The sequence below is a fragment of the Cnephaeus nilssonii genome, assembly GCF_951640355.1.
Source record: "Cnephaeus nilssonii genome assembly, chromosome: 20".
Lineage (NCBI taxonomy): Eukaryota > Metazoa > Chordata > Mammalia > Chiroptera > Vespertilionidae > Cnephaeus > Cnephaeus nilssonii.
In genome coordinates this window covers 28,677,193-28,701,085 of record NC_137091.1, presented here as the reverse complement: position 1 = coordinate 28,701,085, position 23,893 = coordinate 28,677,193, and the positions used below count along the sequence as shown (strand labels likewise).

At 54.6% G+C, this 23,893-nt stretch overlaps 2 protein-coding genes across 10 annotated transcripts; one reads left to right on the top strand and one right to left on the bottom strand.

The window, feature by feature from the left end:
* Positions 1-4,787: 4,787 nt before the first annotated feature.
* On the bottom strand, positions 4,788-11,028 carry ADAD2 (adenosine deaminase domain containing 2; the record flags this gene model as incomplete). The annotated part of the gene is made up of 10 exons (XM_079759760.1): positions 4,788-4,892; positions 4,979-5,099; positions 5,394-5,637; positions 5,729-5,979; positions 6,103-6,270; positions 6,354-6,504; positions 6,621-6,746; positions 6,837-6,887; positions 7,224-7,364; positions 10,581-11,028. 10 exons carry the CDS (start codon positions 11,026-11,028, stop codon positions 4,788-4,790), a joined length of 1,806 nt encoding a protein of 601 aa, XP_079615886.1.
* Positions 11,029-14,243: 3,215 nt separating this feature from the next.
* Positions 14,244-23,793, top strand: TAF1C (TATA-box binding protein associated factor, RNA polymerase I subunit C). Of its 9 annotated transcripts, none has more exons than XM_079799965.1 (15): positions 14,244-14,384; positions 14,542-14,618; positions 16,845-17,039; positions 18,286-18,367; positions 18,576-18,838; positions 18,936-19,009; positions 19,619-19,857; positions 20,001-20,117; positions 20,188-20,305; positions 20,391-20,462; positions 20,616-20,751; positions 20,926-21,069; positions 21,772-21,946; positions 22,033-22,170; positions 22,248-23,793. In XM_079799965.1, the coding sequence occupies exons 3-15, from the start codon at positions 16,902-16,904 to the stop codon at positions 23,237-23,239; spliced, it is 2,688 nt and encodes an 895-aa protein (XP_079656091.1). In that variant the 5' UTR covers positions 14,244-14,384; positions 14,542-14,618; positions 16,845-16,901; the 3' UTR covers positions 23,240-23,793. The 9 variants fall into 9 exon arrangements, with proteins under 9 accessions (XP_079656091.1, XP_079656093.1, XP_079656090.1 ...); XM_079799968.1 differs by lacking the exons at positions 14,244-14,384; positions 14,542-14,618 and adding an exon at positions 14,651-14,765 and having other exon boundaries at positions 16,901-17,039; positions 18,576-18,673; positions 18,749-18,838; XM_079799967.1 differs by lacking the exon at positions 14,542-14,618 and having other exon boundaries at positions 16,901-17,039.
* Positions 23,794-23,893: the final 100 nt, after the last annotated feature.

Below are 23,893 nucleotides of genomic sequence, written 5' to 3'. Positions count from 1 at the left end.
ACACAGTAGGTGGGCAGTAAATGCAAGTGCCCCTCCCTTCCCAGGAAGGTTCCTTTCCCCTCATCTCACCAAGTGCCCCCCGCGTGCCAGCCACCATGTCAGTCCCAGGGCAAGGTGGTGAACAGCAAAGCTGACAGTTTCATCCACAAGGAGGCTGTGCCTGCCTGCCCATCAAACTTCTCAGATGCATACACAAACGCTCGCATTTAATTCCTGTGTCTGAGCTAAAGACACTGGGGTCTTTAGAAAGTGAAGTAACCAACTCCAGGCTCACCCTGGAGAGCACTAGGATAAGCCAGCAAGATAAATCTAGGGAGTCAGAGGGGGACACTGGGCAGGGTGAGGCTGCGGAAAGGGGATGGGGTGTCGAGGCTGTGATCCACTGGGCTGCCGGGTCCCACAGTGACAGCAGGGCATGCTGACGTTTTCCCAAATTCATTCTTCATTCACTCATCAACAAGTCTTTATTATGCTAGACACTTTTTCAGGCATGGGGGGTTAGGCAGGGAGCAAAACAGACAAGGAATAAAGGAATAGGCAGGGTAGGGGTGGGACTGCCAGAGTGAGGGGTTGCAATTTTGTCAAAGGTGGCCTGGAAGGCTTTTCTAAAGCCATGACATTTGAGTAAATCCTGAAAGAGTGAAGGGAGTGAGGCCTGTGGGTCTCTGGAGGAAATGCTTTGGGAAAGAAGGAAGAGCAAGTGCAAAGGTCCTGAGCAGGAATGTGGTCCTTTAACGGATGGTTTGGGGTACAACACATCTGGTGTAGGGGAATTGATGGAGTGAGAAGGAGGTGAGGTCAGGGACCAATAGGAGACAGAGGGCAGGGCTCCCTAACATGGTGCCAGACATGCAGCCTGTGTGGTGTCTGCTTGTGCTCCCCTCCTGGCTGTGTGGTGCTCCCTGCAGTGCCCGGTCCTTCCCGGCTCCATGTGGGAAAGCCCACTGACCACTGCTAACGCCATTCTCACCTCCGTCCTTTTGGTAATAGAACCCACCCAGATTGCAGCTAGGTTCCATTTCCCAGCCACTGCTGCAGCTAGGTGTGGTGTGTAACCAAGTGTGGACTGATGGGCACGTAAGCAGAGAGATGTGGGAACCTCTGGGTCATGTCCTTCGAGTGGAGGCCACCTTCTCTTGAGGTGAGGATGGTGGACAGTCATCCAAGGGCTGATCACCTCTGGACCATTGTGAAGAATAAATTCTAATGAAAGCCAGAGTATGTGGCTTTGTCACAGCATCTTAGCATGTACCCAATGTTGTTGTGTTTTTTTATTGGTTTATGGAGAGAAAGGGAGAGGGAGGGAAGGTGAGAGAAACATCCACATCAGAGCGAAACATTGATGGGCTGCCTCCTGCATGCCCCCCCCCCACTGGGGATCGAACATGCAACGCAGGCATGTGCCCTGACTGGGAATCAAACGGGCAACCTTTCAGTGTATGAGACAACACCCAACCAACTGAACCACACTGGCCAGTGTGTGTGTGTGTGTGTGTGTGTGTGTGTGTGTGTATTTTAGAGAAACATCCATTTGTTGTTCCACTTATTCATGCATTCATTGGTTGATTCTTGTATGTGCCCTGACAGGGGACTGAAACACAACCTGGGTGTATGGGGACAATGTTCTAACCAACTGAGCGGCTGGCCAGGGCATACCCAAAGGTTTTTTAAACTGTCATTTCACCACGGAACATGAAGCAGAGGGACAATTTACAGAGCAGACCTTCTCTCTCCAGACTCTCACTACGTTTTCCCTAGGTCTTACTGACTGCTTCTACAGGGCAGAGAAAAAAGGGCACAATAAAATGGAAATTTTCAAAATGTCTTCTAAAACTCGAATTTTAGAACAGGGTTACTCTTTTCTCCCTCTAACCCCCTCCTGTAAAGAGGAAATCCTATAAACCACTACTTTCCCATTCATCGCTTGTCTGCCATAGTCCTGTGTGCTCTCAGCTCCCATTCCCATTCATTGCTTGAAGACTGGCATAGTCCTGTGTGCTCTCAGACCCCACAGGAGGGGATGGGAGCTGAGAGCACACAGGACTATGGCAGTCACTGACTGAGGACTGCCAAGAGCCGGGAACAGTGCTGGGCCCACGGACCAGCTCATCTGTCCATAATGCTGTGGCTACGCATTTGTGACAGACTCACATTTGCCAGATGGGAAAACTGAGGCTGGGAAAGGTGGAGTGGTCCCTGGGGCTCCTGGGTAGACAATGCTGCTCAGCAGTGAAGACCACACACGGCAGAGGGACTGCATGGTGCAGCGGGTGCCCGGGGCCCAGGAGAGATCCCCAGGGCTCAGCGCTGCAGGGAACAGAACAGGGGAGTGCTGGCACAGGCTTCCTGGAGGAAGCAGCATTTGAGTTGTGCCCAGCCAGATTGCATCTCCTCTTGATTTAGATATGCCAGTGTTGGCAACACTTCACCCAGACAGGATCAGGCCAGGAGACACTAACAGACTCTCCACTTCAAAAGCGGTGCTCAGCATCACTCTGCAGGAGGAAATAAGCTGAGTCAAGGGAACTGAGCAAATACTGTGTAATGGGGACTGTCTGGGGAGGAAAGGAATGGACGGGCAGATTTATGCAAAGTGGGGACAAATATAACTTCCTTGGCAGAACACAGCAGAGTTTATGTCATTTTGAAAAACTTGTTTACCCAGTGATTATGTGATTAATGAATATCAAAAGGCTCATTGCATAAAAGTACAGTTTGAATGGCTGTTATATTTCTAGATTCAGTTGTAGTCACCCTTGCAGCACAAAAAGTAAATCAACTTAAATTATCTCCTGGGGAAAATAATGTGTAATAAATGAGCTAATCAATAGGTTTGGGAGTTTTAAAAATCCTCTCCATCCCTGAAAAACATAACCATAAGAAACATCATTTCAAGGTTGGCCTTAGAAGTTGTTTTAAACAGTAAATAGTAAATAGCTGTTCAAACAGAAAACCAGTGCTCACCTGGCTTTTGAGACCCTCCCTCCTGGTTCAAACTTCCCTCCCCCTGCTCCTCCTCCAGGCCTTTGCACATGCACACTCCCCAACACCCATCTTGCTCCTCCGGCCTGGACTCCCCTCTCCCGCCCTCCCACTGGCCACTTCCTCACCCGCTGCATCTCCCACCTCTGGTCAGGAAAGAGCAGAAGTGAGAACATCAAGGCTAGAAGGGAACTTTAGGAACCAGCATCCAGTTCTCATTTTACAAAAGAGGTTGGGGTTCTGTCCAAGGTCACAGAAGCAAACCCAGCAGCAGCCCAGGCAGTGATGGGACCAGGGCTGGAAGTAGATGCCTGCGTGGGAACTGCAGCCCCACCTGACCCGTGCTCTTCTGGAAGTCTCTGCTGCCCTGTGTCTCCTCAGCTGTGAAATGCAGCTACCCTGCAGAGTTGGTGGGAGGCTTTGCTTCTCAGAGCTGCCATACAAGGTCTCGCAATCTGGGTGCCTTCAAACAAGACATTTCTTTTTTTTTTTTAATTGAATTCATGTTTAATAATTACAGGCACCGTGCCCCCTCTTCCCCCTGCCCAGGCAGCAGCAGGGGTGGTGCAGGGGCTGGGGCATATGCCCCCAGCAGCGAGGACGGCAGTCCCAAGAGTGATTTTCAGAAAATAAAAAAGGACCCCAGGGGCAAGCAGTGGTGCCCCCCAAGACACACCAAATTTCAAGACTTTATATATAATATATCTCTGTGTCCCAGGGGGAGGAGAGGGACACCTGGCAGCATCCTGGAGGGGGGCCCCAGGCCAAACAAGACATTTCTTTTCCCACAGCTCTGGAGGCCAGAAGTCTGAAGTCAAAGTGCTGGAAGGGCTGGTGACGAGGAACAGCCATTCCATGCCTCTGCCCCAGCTTCCTGTGTCTCCAGGCATTCCTTGGCTTTGACAGCATCACTTCCATCTCCGCCTCCCGCTTCACATGGCCATGTGTCTGTGTGTCTCCTCTTCTAAGGGCCCCTGTCATTGGATTCAGGGCCCACCCTAATCCAGTATGACCTCACCTTAACCAATTACACCTGCAAAAACCTTGTTTCTCAGTCAGGTCACTTTTACAGGTTTCAAGTAAACACGAATTTGGGGGACACTCTTCACTCCAGTACACCCGCAGGGCTCCAGGCTCTACCCACTTGCAGAAACCCAGGGGACCTTAAGGGCAGGGACTAGGGCTGCTCTCTGCCCAGGGCCCCGCCTCCCCCGCTGACTGGGGACTAATTGCCCACACCATCCAGGCACCCTTCAACACGGGTGCTCATACCCACGAGGCTTGCTCCACCAGAGGCGGGGGGCCCAGGAGTAGGCACCTCCCTTCTCTAGCACTTGTCTCAGGTCAAGCCCTGGGGAAGGGAGGGAGGGGCAGCCTCCATCACACCTGAAGAGGATATGCTCCCACACCTCTGCCGACAGTCCGGACCACACAGCACAGCCTCAGCCTCCCAAGCACGCAGGCCGGAGGCAGGGGGAGCCACGGCCGAAAAGGCAGTTCTGTGAGGAGGAGATCCCATGGGCTTCTCTCTTCACAAGTAAAAGAAGGCTACCCCTCCCTCCAAAAGAGCCAACAACACATGGGAGGACCAGAAACAGCTTCTTTATTCAAGAAAGAGCTTCTTTATTCAAGGCCAAATCTGCAGCAGTCCCCACTGCTCCGCCCTACCAGGCAGGCCCCTCCCTCCAATCCCAACTTCACGCGGTGCACCCACCATTCTCCCCCAACCATCCCCCTCCCCCAGAAATAGCATTCCTCCAGTGGTGTCCAGCTCAGCTCAGGACCTCACCCCGGGGAAGTCTGTTTCAATTCCTGAATTTGCCCACCAATGGCTTTGAGGGCCAAGCCCCCAGGCCCTGCTGTTCCAGGAGGAGGGACAGCTGCTGGCGCGCTTCCTGGTAGGGCCCAGCCTAGGGTGGGAGATGAGAGCGGTGGAGAGAGGGTGCTTGTTAGGGGTGCAGGAGAAAGAGGGCTGGGGGGCAGGGAAGGAGCTGACCTTAGCCTCTTCATAGGTCTTCAAGGCCAGGAGGTGGGACTTGCCGAGAGCTTGGGCAGCCTGGCGGAAGGCCCGGAGAAAGGCTGCCTTGCAGAGGCGAGAGGGAGGCCCTCGGGCAGCACTGGGGGTGGAGAGAAAGGACGTGAGGTCAGAGGGGGGAAAGATGGACTGAACTAGCAGGTCTGCACCATGGCCCTCACGCCATCTTTCATGTGATGATAATCTCAGGGGTGTCAGGGGGTGGCACGGGGTGGGTGACAGAAGCCCCGCGTGGTCACACTGCTGTAAGAGGCTGCGCTGGGATTAGAACCCAACCTGTAACTAGATGCGTGCTCTTATCCCACAGCAGGGGGATGGGGATCCCTCCCCACCAGGCCTTTTCATCGCCCCCCTCCCCCCCACAGGCCCTTCTCACTCAGCTTTCACACGTCCGGTAGTCACATCCACAACCTCGACATCAGGGTCCCCCAGGCACCAGTTGAGGCTTAAGTCATGGCAGGTGTTGGAGGTGGGGTTCAAAGGAGCCACAGGGGGGCCCGCAAACAGGTGTAGCATGGTACGGGTGTAGGGAGGTGGCAGGCGTGACCCCGAGACCCTGTCCAGGTTGGGCCGGGTGTGGATGGCACTGCTCAGAGTTGGGGGGTCATGGCAGGGGTCAGCTGAGGAAGCAGAAGGCACAGACAGGGTCTGAGTCACCACCCTCCCCACCCAGAACCCACCTTCCACCTTCAGGCCCCTCAGGGTGCTCACCCAGGACTAGGCTGGTGGCATAGAGGGGAGGCAGGAAGTGGGCCAACAGGGCACCACCCACCCCCAGCACGGTCCAGCGTGACAGCTTGTCGCTGGCGGAGAGGCAGCCTACGTGGGTGTCCCGGACCGTGGGGGACAAGTAGCACACAGGCTTCAGCTCCCCTCGGATGTGGGCCTGCAGGCGGAAGGGGGCGCTGTGCAGCAGGCCGCTCTCAAAGGACCGTGATGGTGGCGTTGGCGGTGGGGGGAGGCTGCAGAGGCAGGGGAGGAAACAGGACGTTGGACACCACAGTCAGGACCGCTCTTCTGACCCCACCCAGCACTGCCCTTCCCAACCCATTACCCCAAGGGACCCCATGGGGGCTCCCACATACTAGATGTCGTGAGCAGCTCCCTTGGGGGTATTGCTGATGTAGAAGTGTATGAAGATCCTGGGCTTGAGGACAAAGGGGAACCCAGGCCCGGGCTGGGGGGTCAGCACAGACTGCTCCCTGCCCTTGGGACCACCCTGTGTCGCCAGCAAGAGCTGCCGATACAAGAATCTGGAAGAGACAGTAAAGGCGCAGCTGGGAGATGCCGCTCCTGACCGGGCCGCTGCAGGGTGTCCCCCTGGCCCATCCTTCACCTCAGCAGGGCCCGGCGGGCGATGACCAGGCCATGGCAGTCGTGGAGCTGCCGGCCTGAGAACTCCAGCCAGCCAGCGCAGCTGCTGCTGCCCGTGCCCAGTGCCACCAGCTTGTAGATCTCCTTGGTATGGCTCCTGGCACCCGGGACCTCTGCGAGAGGAGAAAGCAGAGACAGTCGGCCTAAGCAAGGCAAGGGCCCATGGGACCTGAGGTGGCGGGGGGAGGTTAAGGGAGGAACGGGAGGGGGGTGGCAGGGCAACCCCTACCTTTCTCCAGGATGACAGCAGCCACAGTCCCCTTACAGGCCCAGTATGGTGAGGTCTCATTCACCAGGCGGTCGAAGCCAGCGCTGACCACAGCTGCGCAGCGCTGCTCGTGGGTCAGGATGTTCTCTGCACACGGGGGAGAGGGCAGAGGTGGGGGCCCCACAGGCCATGCCCCTCCCCTCACCACAGGGGTCAGGTCAACAGGGGCCCACCTACCTACACTCAGGTCGCTGGGTGGTGAAGGCTTGCTGGGGGCCTTTGGGGACTCTGGAAGAGAGACAAGGGGATGGGTCGCCATGGGTGTCAGGGTCTGCCCTCTTCTCCTTTGTCCTTCAGGAAGCCAAGGGGCTCCATTGTTGGGTGGGGTCATCTTCCTGAAACCAATTCCTGGCTGCCCCTCTAGCAGGCCCTGCCCCCTGGATGGGCAGGCTTCAAAGGACATTAGTGCAAGGATCCGTTCACATGCCCCTCCCCAGCTCCCTACTGGCCTGATCCTAATGCCCAATGGCCTCTGCAGCAACCCAGCCTACCCACACACAGGGTTTCAGCCCCCACCCCCAGCCGGGGCTCAGTCACTCAGTCACTCAGTTACTGACCCCTTACCTGGGCCCTCCAGCTGGCTCTGGATGTAGTTGAGGGCAGAGAGAGCTGCCTGCTGCTTGGCCGCCTCCTTGTTGTTGGCAATGCCCACGGGGCAGGCCACCCCATCCAGTTCCGCACACACAGAGAAGGAGAAGCAGGGGTCTAGGGAAGGAGGCGGCTGTGAAGTGGTGCCCTGCACTTCATGTCTATCCTGGGCCCTTTCTGGGACACCTGCCCCACCTGAGCCGCAGCTCTGACATCAGACACCCTGGTGGCCAGCCGAGGAGACAGGCTGCCGACTCCTGCGTGCCTTGGTGTGATGGGCCATCATCACTCAGAGGATCCTCACAGCCCCTCTGAAACAAGTCTGTAAGACCCCGTTTTACGAAGGGCAGGCCGTGTGCCAGGACCCAAATCCAGGGCCGTGCTGCTCTCGGATGATGGCCTGAGCACAGAGCACCCGCTGCCTTTCTGCAGACACATGGCTCTAGTTTTCTTCTACATTTGAAAGTTTCAAGTAGCAAACCCTATCATTTCAGGTGTTACTTATGACACAAAAGAGACATGAAAATCCTAGAACTGGGATCACTTGGTTAAAGGGCATAAACGTATGTCAGTTCATGGTGGTTGCTGGTACTCGCTGCTAAACTGATTCCCAAAAGGACTGCTGTTTTAGAAGAGAACCCCATCTCAGCACTGCTCACTAGCCTCAGATTCACCTACTTTAAAAGGGCATCAGGCATGCAACTGGTAGATGCAGAAGGAAGGCTGGCATCAGAAAACCAACACACAGCAGCCAGCACAGTAGTAAACAAACCTGGCAACAATCATTATTAAAAACTAGAGACCCAGTGCATGATTGAATCATGCACGTGTAGGGGGGAAGCTGGGTGCCTGTCCGCTGGTGCACCAGGCCTTTCAGAAGCCTCCAGCATGGCAGAGGCTTCTGAAAGGCCTGGGGCCTGAGCGGACAGGCACCCAACTCCCCCGCTTTTGATGGTCCGCTGTGGGACGTGAGCTCACTGCCCCAGAGGCCCCTTCTGTGCCGCAGCACAGCCATGGTGCAGATGCTGAGCTCCAGCCGCCGCTGGCGACACGAGCTCAGCATACCGCCAGCCCAATCGGCCACCCCGGCCACCCTGAGTCCCGCCCCCCCGCGCCTCCTCCAATAGCGGGCATAGCGAAGGTACGGTCAATTTGCATATTTGTCTATTATTAGGTAGGATGAGGTGACAGTGTTATAGGGAATGAGATATTCAAATCATCTCCAGATACTGCCCCTCATACCCCACTCCCCTCACCCCCCATGACTGGTTAAGCACAAAGGGAAAGTGAAGACACCTGTTGGACACTACCCGAGTCAGGCCCTACCAGCTAACACTGCCAGTGGTAGAACAAACAGATCACAGGCCTCCTGATGGGATGTCCGGCCCATGCGCACCTGCCTACAATGTGTAGCTTCAACCCAATCCTGAGGAAAAAGACAAACCCAATTCTACAGAACAACTGGCCCAGACTCCTCAAAACATCAACGCCCTGAAGACAAAGAGACTGAGGAACTGTTTCAGATCAAAGGAGATTCAAGAGGCGTGACAGCTACATATGATAGTTCATGCTGGTTTGTGGGCGGGGGGGGGGGGGAGGCCATTTTTGGGACAAGTGGAAAAATCTGAATGGTAGTCAGGTAATGGTATTTTATCAACGTTAAATTTCTAGAGTTAGATCACTGTACTGTAGTTATAATGTCCTTATTCTTGGGAAATACATACTGTAGTATTTAGAGGGTGAATTAACTTTCAGATTGTTCAGAAAAAAATCAATGTGGATATTTCTATGTAAAGAAATATATAGAAAAGAGAGAAAGAGACATACACAAACAAAGGTAGAGAAGCTGGGTGAAGAGTTTACAGGAGTTCTTTTATACTATTCTTTGAAATTCTGTCAAAATAGAAAATAAAAATAACTGACTAAAAACCGTGCCTAAGCATGTAAACAATGGACAGGGGACCTTAAGCAGAAGGGAAGGGAAGGACTCAGGCTCTGAAAACAGGCTTCCTGGGTTCACACTGTGCCCTGCAGCTACAGCCTCTGGCCTGTCTGCCCACCTGTAGAATGGTGGTAACAGTACTGTACCGCCCTTACATAGTGTGAGGACTCAGTGAGTTAAGGTGCCTGGGCCACCATCCAGAACTCATGAATGTTAGCTATTATCATCTGTGTTGAATCTATCTTCTGTATTCTTGATGCTCTGGCAGTTGGACCCTTGATCCGATAGAGACCTCCCCTTCTAGGGCTACCAAATCCTAAAGATAGCAAATGACTCCCCTTCGAGCACACCTCTGATAGAGAAACTAACCAATCCAGACCTCACACCCCAACCATCAAACGCCTCCTCGAGCTAATAGTCCTCATTCTCTAAATCACCCAGGGCCAGACACCACACAACTAGGGACCACTAGAACCCGTAAACTTAGGGTCTCGCCTCCTTACTCAATCCTAAGCTTACTTAGCATACCTACATTGCCTCGACCATTCCTTCCAGAAAAACTCCAGTAAAGGCGCTGGGCCCTGCTCTTCCCTTCCCTCTTCTGCCTCCTGACCCATCCTGATCCCTTCCCACATAACCCTGTGTAGTGAGCTGTGCCTCGCATTTCCAGGATCTGTATTTACTTCTTTCATGACAATTATTTTCCTGTCTGCCATCCTACCATACCTGATTAAAACAAATCCCAGATACATTTTTAATACCTTATCTCTTTCTGAGCTGTTCATTTGGGGTTCTCTTAGTTTTACAAGAGGTTCCAACAGTTTGAGGAATGATTCTTTTGCTATCTCCTAAGAATGCACTGGCTTAAGGTTGGGAACCTGAACTTGGGAGCTGGCGTATTGTTCTGTGTGTCTGTTTGATTCAGGAGTAGGCGGATGCACTGAGGAAGAAAAAATGACGTAGTAATGATTATATCCCTATGCAGTGTTCCCATTACCAAGCTGTTTGATAACGTCTTTAAGTCAGGGGCTGGCCTCCAATGTATCTCCAATGCTGGAATGGCAACTGTAATTGCATGTAATTGGCCTTCAAAAAAAGTGTGCTCAAAGGCTAGGTAGCTTGAGGCACGTCCATTAACCTCCACAAGCTTCAGATGGGGATAATGTTCACCCTGCCGAGACCTGCCAGTTAGATGTTCAATGTAGCTGGTGGTCCTAGCACCATGCTGCTCACAGCCCTGTGTGTAGGTGGGAGGCGAGGGGTAGGGGATGGAGGGGATGGGGGTGGGGATCAGGGTTCGGTCTCAGGTCTCAGGCTCAGGCTCAAGGTTCCCCTTGCTTCATCTGGAGTTGGCCTCGGACGTGCTGCCCTCCCAGGCCACCGGGCCTCACCTGCCGTCTGGTCCTCTCGGAAGATCAGGGAGACTCCCAGGTTGGCCGCGTACTGTGTGAGCAAGGCCACGGCCTGGCCAGGCGGCAGGTCTTTGAGCTGCAGGCCCAGCTGTTGGGCCGCCTTCGCTAAGTCCCCAGCGAGCCCTGCAGGGGGGACAGAGACCCTCGGGAAACTTCCCATCTGTCCCCCCAAGTCTTCCGGTGCCTGAGCTGTCCCCAGCCCTCCGACTCCGGCCCTTCCTAAGGGCCCACCGACCCCCGCCGCGGAGGCCTGGGCCTGCCCACCCCCCTCATTGTCCTCCATGCTGGGGACAGGCGGCGGCTCCCAGGAGTCTTGGCCCCGGCTGGCGGAAGGACGCCTGGGGCTGATCTGCAACGAAGCTGCCAGGCGGAGCTTCCTGCGGCCCCCGTCATCAGCGCCTGGTGCGGTGCTGGCCGCGGAGGCCATGCCGGATGCGAGGACAGTGGGCCGATTTTGCCGCTCGCGCCCTTTTACACGACCCAGGCGCCACCCACGTGTGGGGCACGTGATGCAGCGTACAGTGCGCCTGCGCGGCGAGAGCCCCGCCTGCTGCTGGCCAATGAGAGCCCACAGAGCTGAGGCGGACAGTGCTCCCAGCTAGAGGCCTAGCCAGGCTCCTGGGCAGTCGTGGCCTGGATGTGGATTCCACTTCGGGACAGAGCTTGGGGCGGGGTCTGGGTGCACTCTGCTCTGGGGTGGTCCTGCCCCCCCCCCCCCAAGTCCAGTGTCCCACCTGGCTCCTGCGCAAGAATGTCCTGAAACCAAAGCCATCACAGCAGCCCGCCCCCGAGCCACTTAGCTGAGCCTGGAGGTCCTCGTCAGATAAATGAAGGTGTTCTCAATTGAAGCAGTCCTGGGGCATCTTTAGAATGTACATTTTTTAAAAATATATTTTTATTGATTTCAGAGAGGAAGGGAGAGGGATAGAGAGATAGAAACATCAATGATGAGAGAGAATCATTGATTGGCTGCCTCCTGCACACTCCTACTGGGGGGATCGAGTCCGCAATCCCAGCATGTGCCCTTGGCGGGAATCGAACCTGGGACCCTTTAGTCCACAGGCCGATGCTCTATCCACAGAGCCAAACCAGCTAGGGCTAGAATGTACATTTTTATGTTATTTTACTTTTATATATTTTTTATTGATTTCAGAGAGGAAGAGAGGAGAGAGACCAGCTGCCTCCCACACACGCCTTCCCCCCACCCCCCACCCGCCCCCCCATACCCCCTCCCCTCCCACCCCCCACCCCTGCCACTGGGGGTCAAGCCCGACCAACGGGGCATGTGCCCTTGATGGCAATCAAATCCAGGACCCTTCAGTCCGCAGGCTGCCGCTCTACCCACTGAGCCAAACTGGCTAGAGCTAGGATCTACATTTTTAAACTGTGACCTGTACGCCTTCCTGCAGCCAACCGTAAGTGCTCTCTAGCCAAAATTAAACATTTGGTACCCTACCCTTTTTTCCTTCCAAAGGGATTTTGAGTTGGCTTATAAAAATGCCATAGGCAGTAATCCTTTAAGATGAGGACTAGGGGTGAAGGAGAAATAACAAAAATAAGGTGAAATTAGGGATGAAGACAATTTACATATGGCCTGCTATGATGCAACACAATTGCTTGAAGGGAGCCGAAAATTTAACTGAGTCTTACAGGAGCTGGTGAATGGGGAAACAGTACTCGGTTCACAGTCTGTAAGACTTGTCGCCTTGTTGCTGAGGATTGCCACCTTTGGGACTGACAGTGCTAACAGGATTGTGGTGGTGTGGATACTGGGGGGTATGAGAAACAGTTCCTGGTGGAACCAGGAATGCCAGCCTGGGGAGAGCAGAGGTGGGGGGCTGGGTAGATTCAACCTCCTACAGTTCAGGGATTGGCACCAGGAAGAACAGTTCTGGTTTTGGGGTGGGGTTCAGAGTGAAGAATTAGGCCTAGGAGATAGGACACCACATCACAGCAGGTATTCAGAAATGGAATGATGGCTACCCGAAAAGATTTGAACAGTTTCCAAACCCAGAAATATCACCAACGGGAAATTGCATGAACAAATGGCGATATATTCATACAATGGCAGTAAATAAAATAAAATAAAAAGAAACAAAATACCATTGTGTGCCCGACTTGGGTAAATCTCATTGGCATGTTGAATGGGAAAAAAAGCCAGACTAAAAAGAGTAACTTCTGCATGATTGTATTTGTATTAATTTCTTGAAACAAAATTAATCTATAGTGATAAAAGTCAGAATTGAGGTCACTTCTTGAAGGGGCTATTGACTGGGACATGGCCCCAGGGAATTTTCTGTAGTAATGGAAATGCTCTCTGTCTTGATGGTTACATGGGTTTGTTATGTATGTAAAAACTCAGTGAGCTGTACACTTAAGACTTGTGCACTTTACTGGATGTTAAGTATACAGTGTATAAGTAACAAAAGGAGACATAACAGCTTGTTTAGAGAAAGAAAAGAAGGAGGAGAGGAAGAAATGGATTGGGCCTCCCAGTGCAGAAGCTGGATGGGTGTCTTAGAAGAATGGTAAGCAAAATACTGGTTCCTCAAAGATGTCCAGGACCTGATCTCCACAGCCTATAAAGGTTATATTTATGGTAAGGGGGAATTAAGCTTGCAGATGGAATTAAGGTTTCTAATAGGCTGAGTTTAAGATAAGGAAATTATCCTGAATTATCTGGGTAGGTCCAGTGTAATCACCAGGATCCTTAAATGGGGGAGAAGGAGACAGAAGAGTCCGAATCAGAGATGGCATCATGAAAAAGCCTCAACTGGCCATTGCTGGCTTTGAAGATGGATGGGGGCTATGAACCAAGGAATGCAGGCAGCTTGCAGAAGGAAAAGGCAAAAACAAAAAACAACAACAACAAAAAAACACAGATTCTACCCTGGAGCCTCCAGCAAGGAACACAGCTGTGCTGACACCTTGATGTTAGCCCAGTACAGTGGTCGGCAAACCGAGGCTCGCGAGCCACATGCGGCTAGCGAGCCGCGGTTTGCTGCTCTGTTGACTAATGAGTTTGCCGACCACTAGCCCAGTGAGACCCATTTCAGGCTTCTGACCTCCAGAACCTTACGATATTGTATTGTTTTAAGCCACTAAATTTGTGGTAATTTGTTACAGCAGCAAAGGGAAACTAATAAAAATAGCCTTCAATATTTTTGTATACATACCTGAAAATTTTTGAAAAACTATATGTCCAAAAATTTTTTAGTCAAAAGTTTAAATATCCTTCCACTACATTTTCACCAAAACCATGGAGATGCAGACTGAGCTTATTCCATTGGCTCCAAATGACTTCCCTACTTGTAAAGCCTGCTTCATAGGGTAGAAGGACAATCATTAAGATTCCTACTGAGTAATCCAGTGCCTGGCTCACAGTAGGTGCGTAGAAAGTGTTTTCTGAGTGAACTGATTTAATACTCACAAGAATCCTGAGGAATAGGAGGTTAGTTAAGCGGAGGTGGAATGGCCTTCACTATTGGGCCTTAAGATTAGGTATTTCTACTGCCCAGGGCACTGCTGGCACTCCCATTCCCCCTCCGCCCGGGAGGTGGCGCTCTGGGGCGCCCGTGAGGTCAGGCTGGGAGGCGGGACTTTCTGCCTCGCAGGGAGCTCTTCCGTCCCGGCCCGGAAGACCATTGAGCGCTGCTGTGGGTGTGATCCTGGGAGGGTTGCCCGAGCTACGGTGCTGCTTTTGGGCTCCTTTGTGTCACGAGGGTCGAGTGAGCGTCACGTGGAAGCCCATTTCCCAGACGGGCGCGGCGAAGTCGGGGCCACGTGAGTGCGCGCGCCGCGGGGACGGCAGGGAGAGGGGGGCCCCCGGAGAGCTCGGTCCCCTCTGCGGGGAGTCCACCGCCGGGGGCGGTGTGGCTTTGGGGCGAGTCCCCCGACCTCTGCCGAGTGGGTTATTAGCCGCTGGCTTTACCTCCTGCAGATGTAAAGCGTGGCAGGAGCCGGCAGGCTGCGCTGGCTGTGGAAATTCCGAGGCCTGGTGGTGGAGGAGGGGGAGAGGTGGGTTGGGAGGACGGGCCGAGTAGGGGTGTGAGGGGATGGACCGCCCGGGTCCCCGCACCCATCCCCTGCGACGGGCTCACTTTTTGCCGCGTCCCGCGTGGCAGTGATGCAGCCTTGGAGGTCCGAAGGGACCCGAGAGCCACGGTGAGGTTGGGAAGCGGGGCTGCCTTGTCTGGGGGCTTTTCTGAGGTCGCAGGCTCCACCGACGCCCTCAGACTGCCCGGGCTTGTTTGAAGCGGTTAGGCCCCTTGCTCCTCTCGTTCATTTATTCCTGGGTTTGTTCCTTCATCTTACTTGTGCGGGTGGTTACCATGTAGCAAGTACCAAGACACTGGGGATAAATAAGTCCCTTTCCCGTGGGGACTATTAGAGCAGCTTTTAATCAGACAGCTTCATCTTTAACTATGCAGTTGCCCATAGCCAGCGTGTTCTGGGGAAGCATGCAGGGTGTTGTGGGAGGATAGGGTTGGGGGAGCTGGGAGAGGCTTCCTGACTTGAAACCTAAGGGTGAGCGGGGTTTTGTAGGTGGGTAGGAAGGGCGCTGGCACTCATTGGAAGCAGATGGTGTGCCGAGAGGCCCTGTGGTGAAAAGAAGCCAGGTGAGGGAGAACCGAGAGGAGGTGGGGGTGACTGGAGCCCAGGAACTAGAGAGGAGCTAGAGACGTGGTGTGTGTGCTGGTTTATCAGGGGTGCAGCCATCTATCTCTGGGAGGCTTGGTTGCTCCTTAACTTGCCGTTGGTACAGTCAGTCCTATGGAAGCCAGTGTTTTTTCACAAGGACTCACTGCGCACCTCTTGGGTTCCTGCCACTGAATGACAGCAGCAACCCGACACCAGTCATTCAGGAATGAATCGGTAATTCAGGAATGAATCAGAGACGGATCTGGCCCTCAGGGAGCTTGCAGTCTAGTGGAAGGGATAAGACGTTACATATAAGCCACAGTTAGAGTGGGGCTGATATGCCAGAGAAACATATTCATTCATTTGACAAGTATTTACTGTGCCAGGTATTTTGCATGGTCACGAGGATTCGTGGGTGCACGGAGCTACATTGACAAAATGCAGTGGCAGTTCCAAGGGGAAAGATCTGTGCTTCCTAAGACCGCAAGGCTAGTGTTTGCTTTTGGACACACCAGAGGGTAGCGGGGCAGAACCTGGACTTTGAATTGGATGGGGCAGTGGTCGGCAAACTCATTAGTCAACAGAGCCAAGTATCAACAGTACAACGATTGACATTTCTTTTGAGAGCCAAGTTTTTTAAACTTAAACTTCTTCTAACGCCACTTCTTCAAAATAGACTCGCCCAGGCCGTGGTACTTTGTGGAAGAGCCACACTCAAGGGGCCAAAAAGCCTCATGTGGCTCACGAGCCGCGGTTTGCCGACCACTGGATAGGGGATCAAGCTGTTGGCCCCGGGCAAGTGGCTCTTTCCTGAGCCTCAGTTTCCTGAACTCCAAAATAGGGCAAATAGAAGAATAAAATATGTAGTGTCCTGTCTGGCAGACATTTGCAGTCAGTAAGGAAGCACTACTATTATTTTTTATGTTAATTAAAAAAAGAGGGATGATGTGGCTACTTATACTTCTAGAGCACTTTGTATTTAGCAAAGCTCTTTCACTAAGTTTATTTTTATTCAACACATAGTACATTTTCTGGAAGGAACTGTATTTGACAGAGAAATAAGTCTCAGTCCCTGGCTTTAGGGAACTTGAGTTAGTATTAAGAGTGTAGTGTGGAGGATGGGGTGTGGGTAGTCTACAAATATGTAATTAGAAAACCAACAGCGATGATAGAAGTTGACTTTATCCCCTACCACTCTTCTTGTTCGTTCAATGGCCTCCTAGTTATTTCTCAAACACTTTCTGCCCCAGGACGTTTGCACTTGCTATTCTGCCAGGAACCGTCTTCCTAGTTGAGGTTCTCCCTCATTTTGTTCAGGCTGTGCCAAATGCCGCCCTCTCGACAAGGCTTTTGCTAGCTACTGTGGCTAAATCCACATCCTTGGCCCATTGCTATCCCCTCCCTCATGGTTGGTTAGTTGGTTTTATTTTTTAAAGAATAGTTACTGATTTTTAGAGAGAGAGGAAGGGAGAGGGAGAGACGGAAAGAAACATCGATGATGTGAGAGCTGTCTCCTGCATGCCCCCTACCAGGGATTAAGCCCACAACCCAGGCATGTGCCCTTGACTAGGAATCATACTGGCAACCTTTTCACTCTCCCAGGAACCCTGGAGGCCGTCGGTCAGATTCAGGCCTTTGAGAAGGCCCGTGTCTTCCAGGATGGACTTCCCCAGCTCCCTCCGCCCCACGTTGTTTATGACGGGCCCCCTTGGTCTGAGCGATGTCCCTGATACGTCCTTCATGTGCAGCTGGAGAGATGCCCTGACCCTGCCAGAGTCCCTGCCCCAGAACTCCGAGGTGAGGAGGGGTGGAGAGCCCTGCGGCTCCAGGGTGGGTACCTTCACTTGGCCTCTGTTTTCTAGCATTTACACCAGTTGGCAGGAGTATAGAGTGGCATGTCTGCCAAGACACAGGCTGAGCCGGAATCCCCTCCTTTGGGGTCTATGGGATGACCTACCGTCTACAGAGGGCTTACCGAGCAGGAGCTGTTGGCTTGCTCTTTCCTACCTCTCCCCAGACTCTCCTTCCCCTATTTGCTCAACACATACTCATTGAACAGCTGCCACAATGTGCCACATACCTCATTAGGCCCTAGGAATCCAACATGAGTAAGTCGGATGTTATCCCTGCCCCAGTGCAACTTCAGGTTAGATGGAGGAAGAATAGACAAGTGAGCAGTCCACAGGACAAAATCATTACGAAGTGTGACAAAAGCTTTGAACGAAACCAAAAATATGCTGAGACAGCACAGTGGGGATGAAGTAGGGAGGGGAGGGGAGACCTTCTGGGACAGCAAGGGCACCAGCTCTTTCCCTGGAAGCCTAAACCACCTGGCTGCTACTTGGAGGCAGGCCAGCCAAGGCTTACTCCAAGCAGAAGCAAGTGGGTATGAAAATTAAGGGATGGTGGGGGTCTGGGGAGGGTATAGTGGGACTTCCTCGACAAGGAAGGGCTTAAGTCAGATAATAACACTTACTATCTGGTATCCTATTGCCAGATAATAAGTATTAAATTAAAACCACTAGCCAGCCTGACCAGTGTGGCTCAGTTGGTTGGGCATTGTCCCGTGCACCTAAAGGTTGCCGGTTTGATTCCCGGTCAAGGCTTGTCAACTCTTCCATCTCCTGTGTGTGTGAGCTGAGCCACCCCCAGCCCTGCAATGGGGAATGGGGTGGCCTGTGGGTGTCTGAACTAAGTCGATGAGATGTCCTCAGTGGAAATGAGAATCAGGTAGGATTCAGGTCAGCCAGTAAATGGTTCAGGGGGCGCCTTTGAGAGCCAGTGCAGCCTGGAGGTCAAAGGCACAGACTGTAGTCAGGCTTTCTGGGTTCAAACACAGCCCTTCTCTTTACTGGCTGTTGTCTGGGACAAGTGACAGCCTCCCTGTGCCTCCATTTCTTCATCAGTAAAGTGATGATGATCATTGTACCAACTCGGCAGGCTCCTTGTGAAGATTGTGTTAATAAGAGACAAGTGCTGGCGACAGTGCCTGTCCTGGGAGCGCACTCACTGCTATATTGTTGTCATGGTCGCGTTTCCACAGAATGGGGCGCCACACTTGGCCAAGGGTCTGCTCTGGGAGCCGGACACCCCTGGACCCCTTCCCTTGCTGCCTCCTGGTCCAGGTAAGGATGTTGGTCCTTGAGGGTCCTCTCCCAAGCTGCTCCCCTGTCGCTTCTGTCCTCCATTCCTCCCTCCTCCCTGAGCCTTCCCTCTCCCCGCTAATGCCCTCCACCCTTGGGTACCTCCAGTCACCTGGGACATGTGGCCCCACTTCTGGGCTCTTCCCAGTCCCCAGGACTGACCCCTTCCCCAACCTTACTCTTCTCTCAGATCCCTGGGACCCTGGCCTGACTGCCCAGGACCTGCTTTTCCGGGGAGGTCCCAAGTTCCGGAGACAGCCCCAGGCTGTGCTAGACGTTACTGAACAGGTGAGTGGCCCCACAGTGGACAGTGCTGTGTGGCTGGAGCTGTGCCTAATGACCTGGTGTCCTCTCCTCCCGCAGTTCAGCCGGTTCCTGTGGGACCATGGTGACATAGCCTTTGCCTCCCTGGGGAAACTGATGCTGAAGAATTTCAAACTGGAGGGAGCACGGGTGAGTAACCCTGGTCGGCCAGGAGAGGGGCTCCCATTTCACATCTCACATCAGGGTGAGCCCTAGGGTGCAAGCTTGACAAGGCCTTTCCATGCAGAGCTACTCTAAGAAGAAGACAGTGGTCAGTGTGAAGAGGATCCTCGAGGACCTCGGTGGACACCAGCCCTGGGGGCAAGTGGCTAGTGAGAAAGGATGGGGTGGGTAGACGTAGCTGGTGGTGAGGCTATGGAAGGTACTAGACATAGAGGGATCCAAGTTTCCATCACAGTTGCTCCCCACCCTGTGTAATCAGGAGCCATGATACTCATACAAAACTCCCAATTCCACTAGCCTAAGGGGATATGGGAATTTAAATTCATGGGCTGCAGGCATGGCTGCATCCAAAGTTTCAAATAATGTTTGAAACGGGGCTCTGTCTCTTTATTTTCTCATCCTCTTGCCTCCGCCTGGCTTAATTCCTAGGCGGTTTCCAAGTGCAGCAAGATGGCTTATGATTCCAAGGAAAGAGCCAGTGACTTTTCCCGAGGCATCATTAGACGTCCCAGGAAGGGTGTTGCTGGTTGGCTTGGGTGTTGTGCCCATCTGTGAGCCAATCGCTATGGCTGGGGTGATGGAGTACTCGAGTGGCCAGGGCACAGGAATAGGGTGGGTTGGTTCCTATAGGAAGAAATTCTCGGTAGATTAAAAATGTGTCTGCTGCACCTGACCTCTCTGGGGATGGTACCCAGTCCTCCTCATCACCGCTACAGCCTGATCCTCCTGCCATCCTCTTGTCCCCAGGTGTCCCTGGGCTTGCTTCAGCCACCGACAGCGCCGGTTCTCCATCCTCGGGGACCCAATCCTGGGCAAGTCAGTGTCGAACCTCCTGGGAGAACTGCTATATGAGGAGCTGGCGATGCGGTGGGAGCAGCTGCTCCTAGATGATGCTTTCACTGGAGGCGCATTGGCCTGGCTGCCCGGAAGGACACCCCGGGTCAGGCAGCTGGTCTACCCTGCAGGAGGTGCCTTGGACAAGCTGTGTATCCTTTCTTGCTGGGCAGGATCCCAGCCGGCTCCCTCTGATGGAGGAGGTGCTCTTGGCATGGTCCAGGGGAAGGGCAAGGAGTTGGGGGGGCCCTGCAGTGACCCAAGCTCATAGCACTTTCCTTAGCAAGAGGCCCAGATTTCCAAGAGGTCCGTCTGACCCCAGGCAGCGACCCTCGGATCCTTGGGAACCCTGGCCACATTCAGCTCCGGGGACCTGTCCGGCAGGCAGTGACCTGCACCGTGCAGGGAGAATGTAAGACCCTTAGCTACTTCCCTCCCCGCTGACCTGCTGCCTGACCCTGACCCTCTCCATCCCTCCTCAGCTCTGTTGGCTGTCCGTTCTGATTACCACTGTGCCCTGTGGAAGGTCAGCAGGCAGGGGCAGCCAGCCCCCCTCCAGGTGCTAAAGGTTGAGAAGGGGGCCACGGGGATCAACCTCAGGTAGGGAGCTGAATTGGGCTGTTGGCAAAGAGATAGGCATGGGAGAAGGGGGTGGCATAGCATTAATCACACTTATTCCCTGTAGCCCTCACCTGCCCGGGGAGTTGGTTGTCTGCAGCCGTTCGGGAGCCGTCTGTCTGTGGACACCCCACGACGGGTAATGCACTTTCCCCAGAAACCTTCCACCCCACACACAGCTCCCCCTGAACTGCAACCCATACTTCCCACACACTATATCCTGGACCCAGGGCCAGGTTGCCACGCATCTCCCAACCCCACCAGTCTATCCCCCCACCCATGTCTCCCCAAGGCTTCGGCAAATCTACAAGGATCCTGAGACCCTTGTGTTTCGGGACCCGTCTCCTTGGCGTTGGGCAGACTTCACCGCCCACCCTCGGGTTCTAACTGTGGGTGACCGCACTGGAGTGAAAATTATCGACACTCAGGTGAGGGCTGGGAGATTGTCACAGGCTCAGCAGTGGGATAGTGCAAATACATGGGGTGGGGGCTGGCAGGGGACCTCCCCCCGGGCATGAAAAGCAGCAGGGCCAGGGAATCCAATAGACTGGTCGTGCCGTAAGCCTCGGACTGTGGGAGGGCTGACCTGGCTTTCTCCCCAGGGCCCGCCAGGCTGTGGTTTGCTGCTTTTCCGTGTGGGTGCAGAAGCATCATGCCAGAAAGGGGAACGTGTCCTGCTAACCCAGTACCTGAGGGAGTGCGGCCCCGATTCTCTGCAGCCTACACTCCATCTCATTTGTACCCAGGTGAGTGCCACCTTCCCCCTCCTGTCCCTCGTGCACTGTCTCAGCCAGTTACTAGAGAGGGTCCTGGGACAACTAACTGCAGGTGAAGTAAGAATCACAAACCCTAATGAGTCTGTGGCTGAGACATGCTAACTGGCGGGTGGGTACAGCCTCCCGGGGGTGACATCTGGGCAGGGCTTTGAGGGGCCGGTGGAGATGGGCCAGGTGAGGAGGAAAGGCATGGAGTGGGGAGCAGTCTTTGCAAAGCTGGACAATTCCCCCTGTGCTCAGGAAAGGGGGAGGAGGTCCGGGGGTTCCTGAGGGTCTGGCCCCCACCACACTGCGTGCCCCCCCCCCCCCCCCCCCCCCCCACACACACACACACCCGGCGTTAGTAGGTGTGTCAAGCATGGGTTCCAGGGTCTGGTGAGTCAGGAGAAGGCTGGGTGAAAGTCAGGTGGTTTCTATGTGACGAGATTCCTCCACACCTCTCCTGAGATCCCTTCTCCCAGCTGTGCCATCAGGATGAAAGATGGTGCTGCCCACTTGGGAAATGCTCCTATGTGGGTCTGGGCACATGAAGGTGGAGAGGTGGTCAGGGCCAGACACAGTCCATGACCACTTGGGGGTTCGCACTCATCCTGAGAGCCACATGGAGCCACATCAGACCCTCTTTTCCATCTCAGTTATGTCCCTCTGTCTCGTTTCTGCTTGGGCCTCCAGTTCTCACTCTACCTGATGGATGAACGCCTCCCCTTGGTGCCCATGCTGAAGTGGGACCACAACCTCCCCTCGGCCCCCTTGCTGGCCCGGCTGCTGCCTCCACCCCGCCCTGGCTGCGCCCGGCCGCTGCTCCTCGGAGGCCAGGGCGGGCAGCTGCAGCTGCTGCACATCACAGGTGAGGTCCAGTGAGGGCAGGAGGGGCGTGGAAGATGGGCAGGGCTGGAGCCTGGACAGGACCTCAGCTGCCTGTCCTTCTTCCAGGGGAGGGGGCCTCCACGCCCCGGCTGGCAGGGCCCCCCCAGTCTCTCCCTTCCAGGAGCGACTCCCTCTCCGCATTCCCCCTGCTGGAGCCCAGGAGTCAGTGGCAGCTGCAGGAACGTCTACAAGCGCCAACCATAGGTGTGCTGGGCTGAGGGAGTGAGTCTGGGGGCTGCACCCCTGCCAGGCCTTGGAGTCACTGTCATTTCTGTCTTCAGGTCTGGCTGCCACCATCCTACCCTCTTCCCCCACACCAGTCCTGTCGCTCTTCCAACTCTCAGCGGCTGGAGATGTCTTCCACCAGCGCCTCCACCTCCGGGAAGACCCTGGGCCTCCCAGTGACCCCGGGCCCAACTGCCATGCCCCCACGGCTTCCTGGAGCCCCCAGGCCACTGCTTGCTGTCACAGGTGGCTGAAGGCCCTGCTGAAGGTGCCACCGGCTCCCCCTGTGTGGGCCGCACCCACCTTTTCCCACCGCCGTCTGCTGGGCTTCAAGGAGCAGCCGAAGGTTGAAGGGAAAGTGCTAGAGGGTCTCCGGGCGGCCATGGCCCAAGGGCGGCTCCTGCAGCAGAGGGACCTGGGCTCGCTTCCCACAGCAGAGCCACCGCCGGGCCCTAAGCCGGGCCCCAAGGATGAACTCAGTGAGCGATTGGAGGCAGCCTGGGAAGGCCCGGTGACTGCCTGGTGGGAGCAGCAGCAGGACAGGACCTCCAGGCCCGGGAGGCAGCTGAAGCGGCCCAAGCGTCGAATGCAGCTGTCCAATACCTTCTCCTCGCTCAGCGGCCACCTGGACCTCTCAGGTGCCACCAGCCCCCCTCACAGCCCAGACTGGATGTCCCCTGTGTCGAGGCCTCAGTCCCCAGTGACCTTGCCCTCCCAGGAGTTGACCCAGGATCTGTGGGCCCACGGCATCCCCTCAGAGCGGCAGCAGACCCTTCGGGACTATATGGCCAAGCTACCTCTTCAAGGGAACACCCCAGAAGGTGCCTCCGCATCCCTCTCCCAGACCTCCAGTACCCAGGCCACTCCCTCCACACAGCGGACCCTCCGGGACTGCACAGCTGAGCTGCCACCCCACAGGGACACCCCAGAAGGTGCCACTGTGCCCTCCTCCCAAACCTCCAGCATCTGGGCCACCCCCTCCAGGCAGCAGGTGCGCATCCTCTCTGGCTCTCAGCCACACCGGAAGAAGCCGCGTATGGGCTTCTGAGGGCCCAGGAAGCTGCACCCCACCTCTGGGGAGCCCCTGGTCCCAGACCAGCTGTGCCTTCTGTGACTGAAACTTTGGGAATGGAGAGGGAACAGTCTCAGGGTGCAGTCCTGCTTCCTGACTGCCACTGTGATGGGAGACATCCAAACGTGACTTGGAGCCAAGTAGGAGGAATAGGAACAACAAAACCAGTTTCTCCTTTTCCTGGGGACACTTCCAGAGCCGGGTTGACGGCCCCAGCGGTCCTGTCCTGAGGGTCTGTTGTCAGGAGGCAGCACTGTGCTTAATGCGGGGGCTCCAGTCAGGCCCTGGACTCCACCTCATGCAGGCTGTGTCCCGTGTCCCCTAGTCAGCTCCTCGCCGTGGTCAGGATAGTGAAACAAGACACTGAGGAGCTGCTGGTGCCTGGTGTTCAGTGGGTGTGGGCAGCTGCTGTGGGCTCGGTTGTGTGTGCTACGCAGTTGCTCCCAGGAGCTGATGTTTTGTAGAGGGAGACACTTTGGACCCATCTTTAGGGATTGAATAAACTTGTCGCCTGAGTTTTGAATGATAAAGTTTGTAGGACTTGGAGGTATTCACTTATGTTGCCTTTTATGTCTAATGTATAATGTTTATTTCCCCAAAGCTCTGTAGCTCGTGGGAGATTGTGCTGTG

Bases quoted from the DNA above. Each gene is read 5' to 3' on its own strand.
- TAF1C (XM_079799963.1), top strand. The intron at 20,306-20,390 runs GTAGGGAGCTGA...TATTCCCTGTAG, and splicing joins GCCACGGGGATCAACCTCAG to CCCTCACCTGCCCGGGGAGT. The intron at 20,463-20,615 runs GTAATGCACTTT...TGTCTCCCCAAG, and splicing joins CTGTGGACACCCCACGACGG to GCTTCGGCAAATCTACAAGG.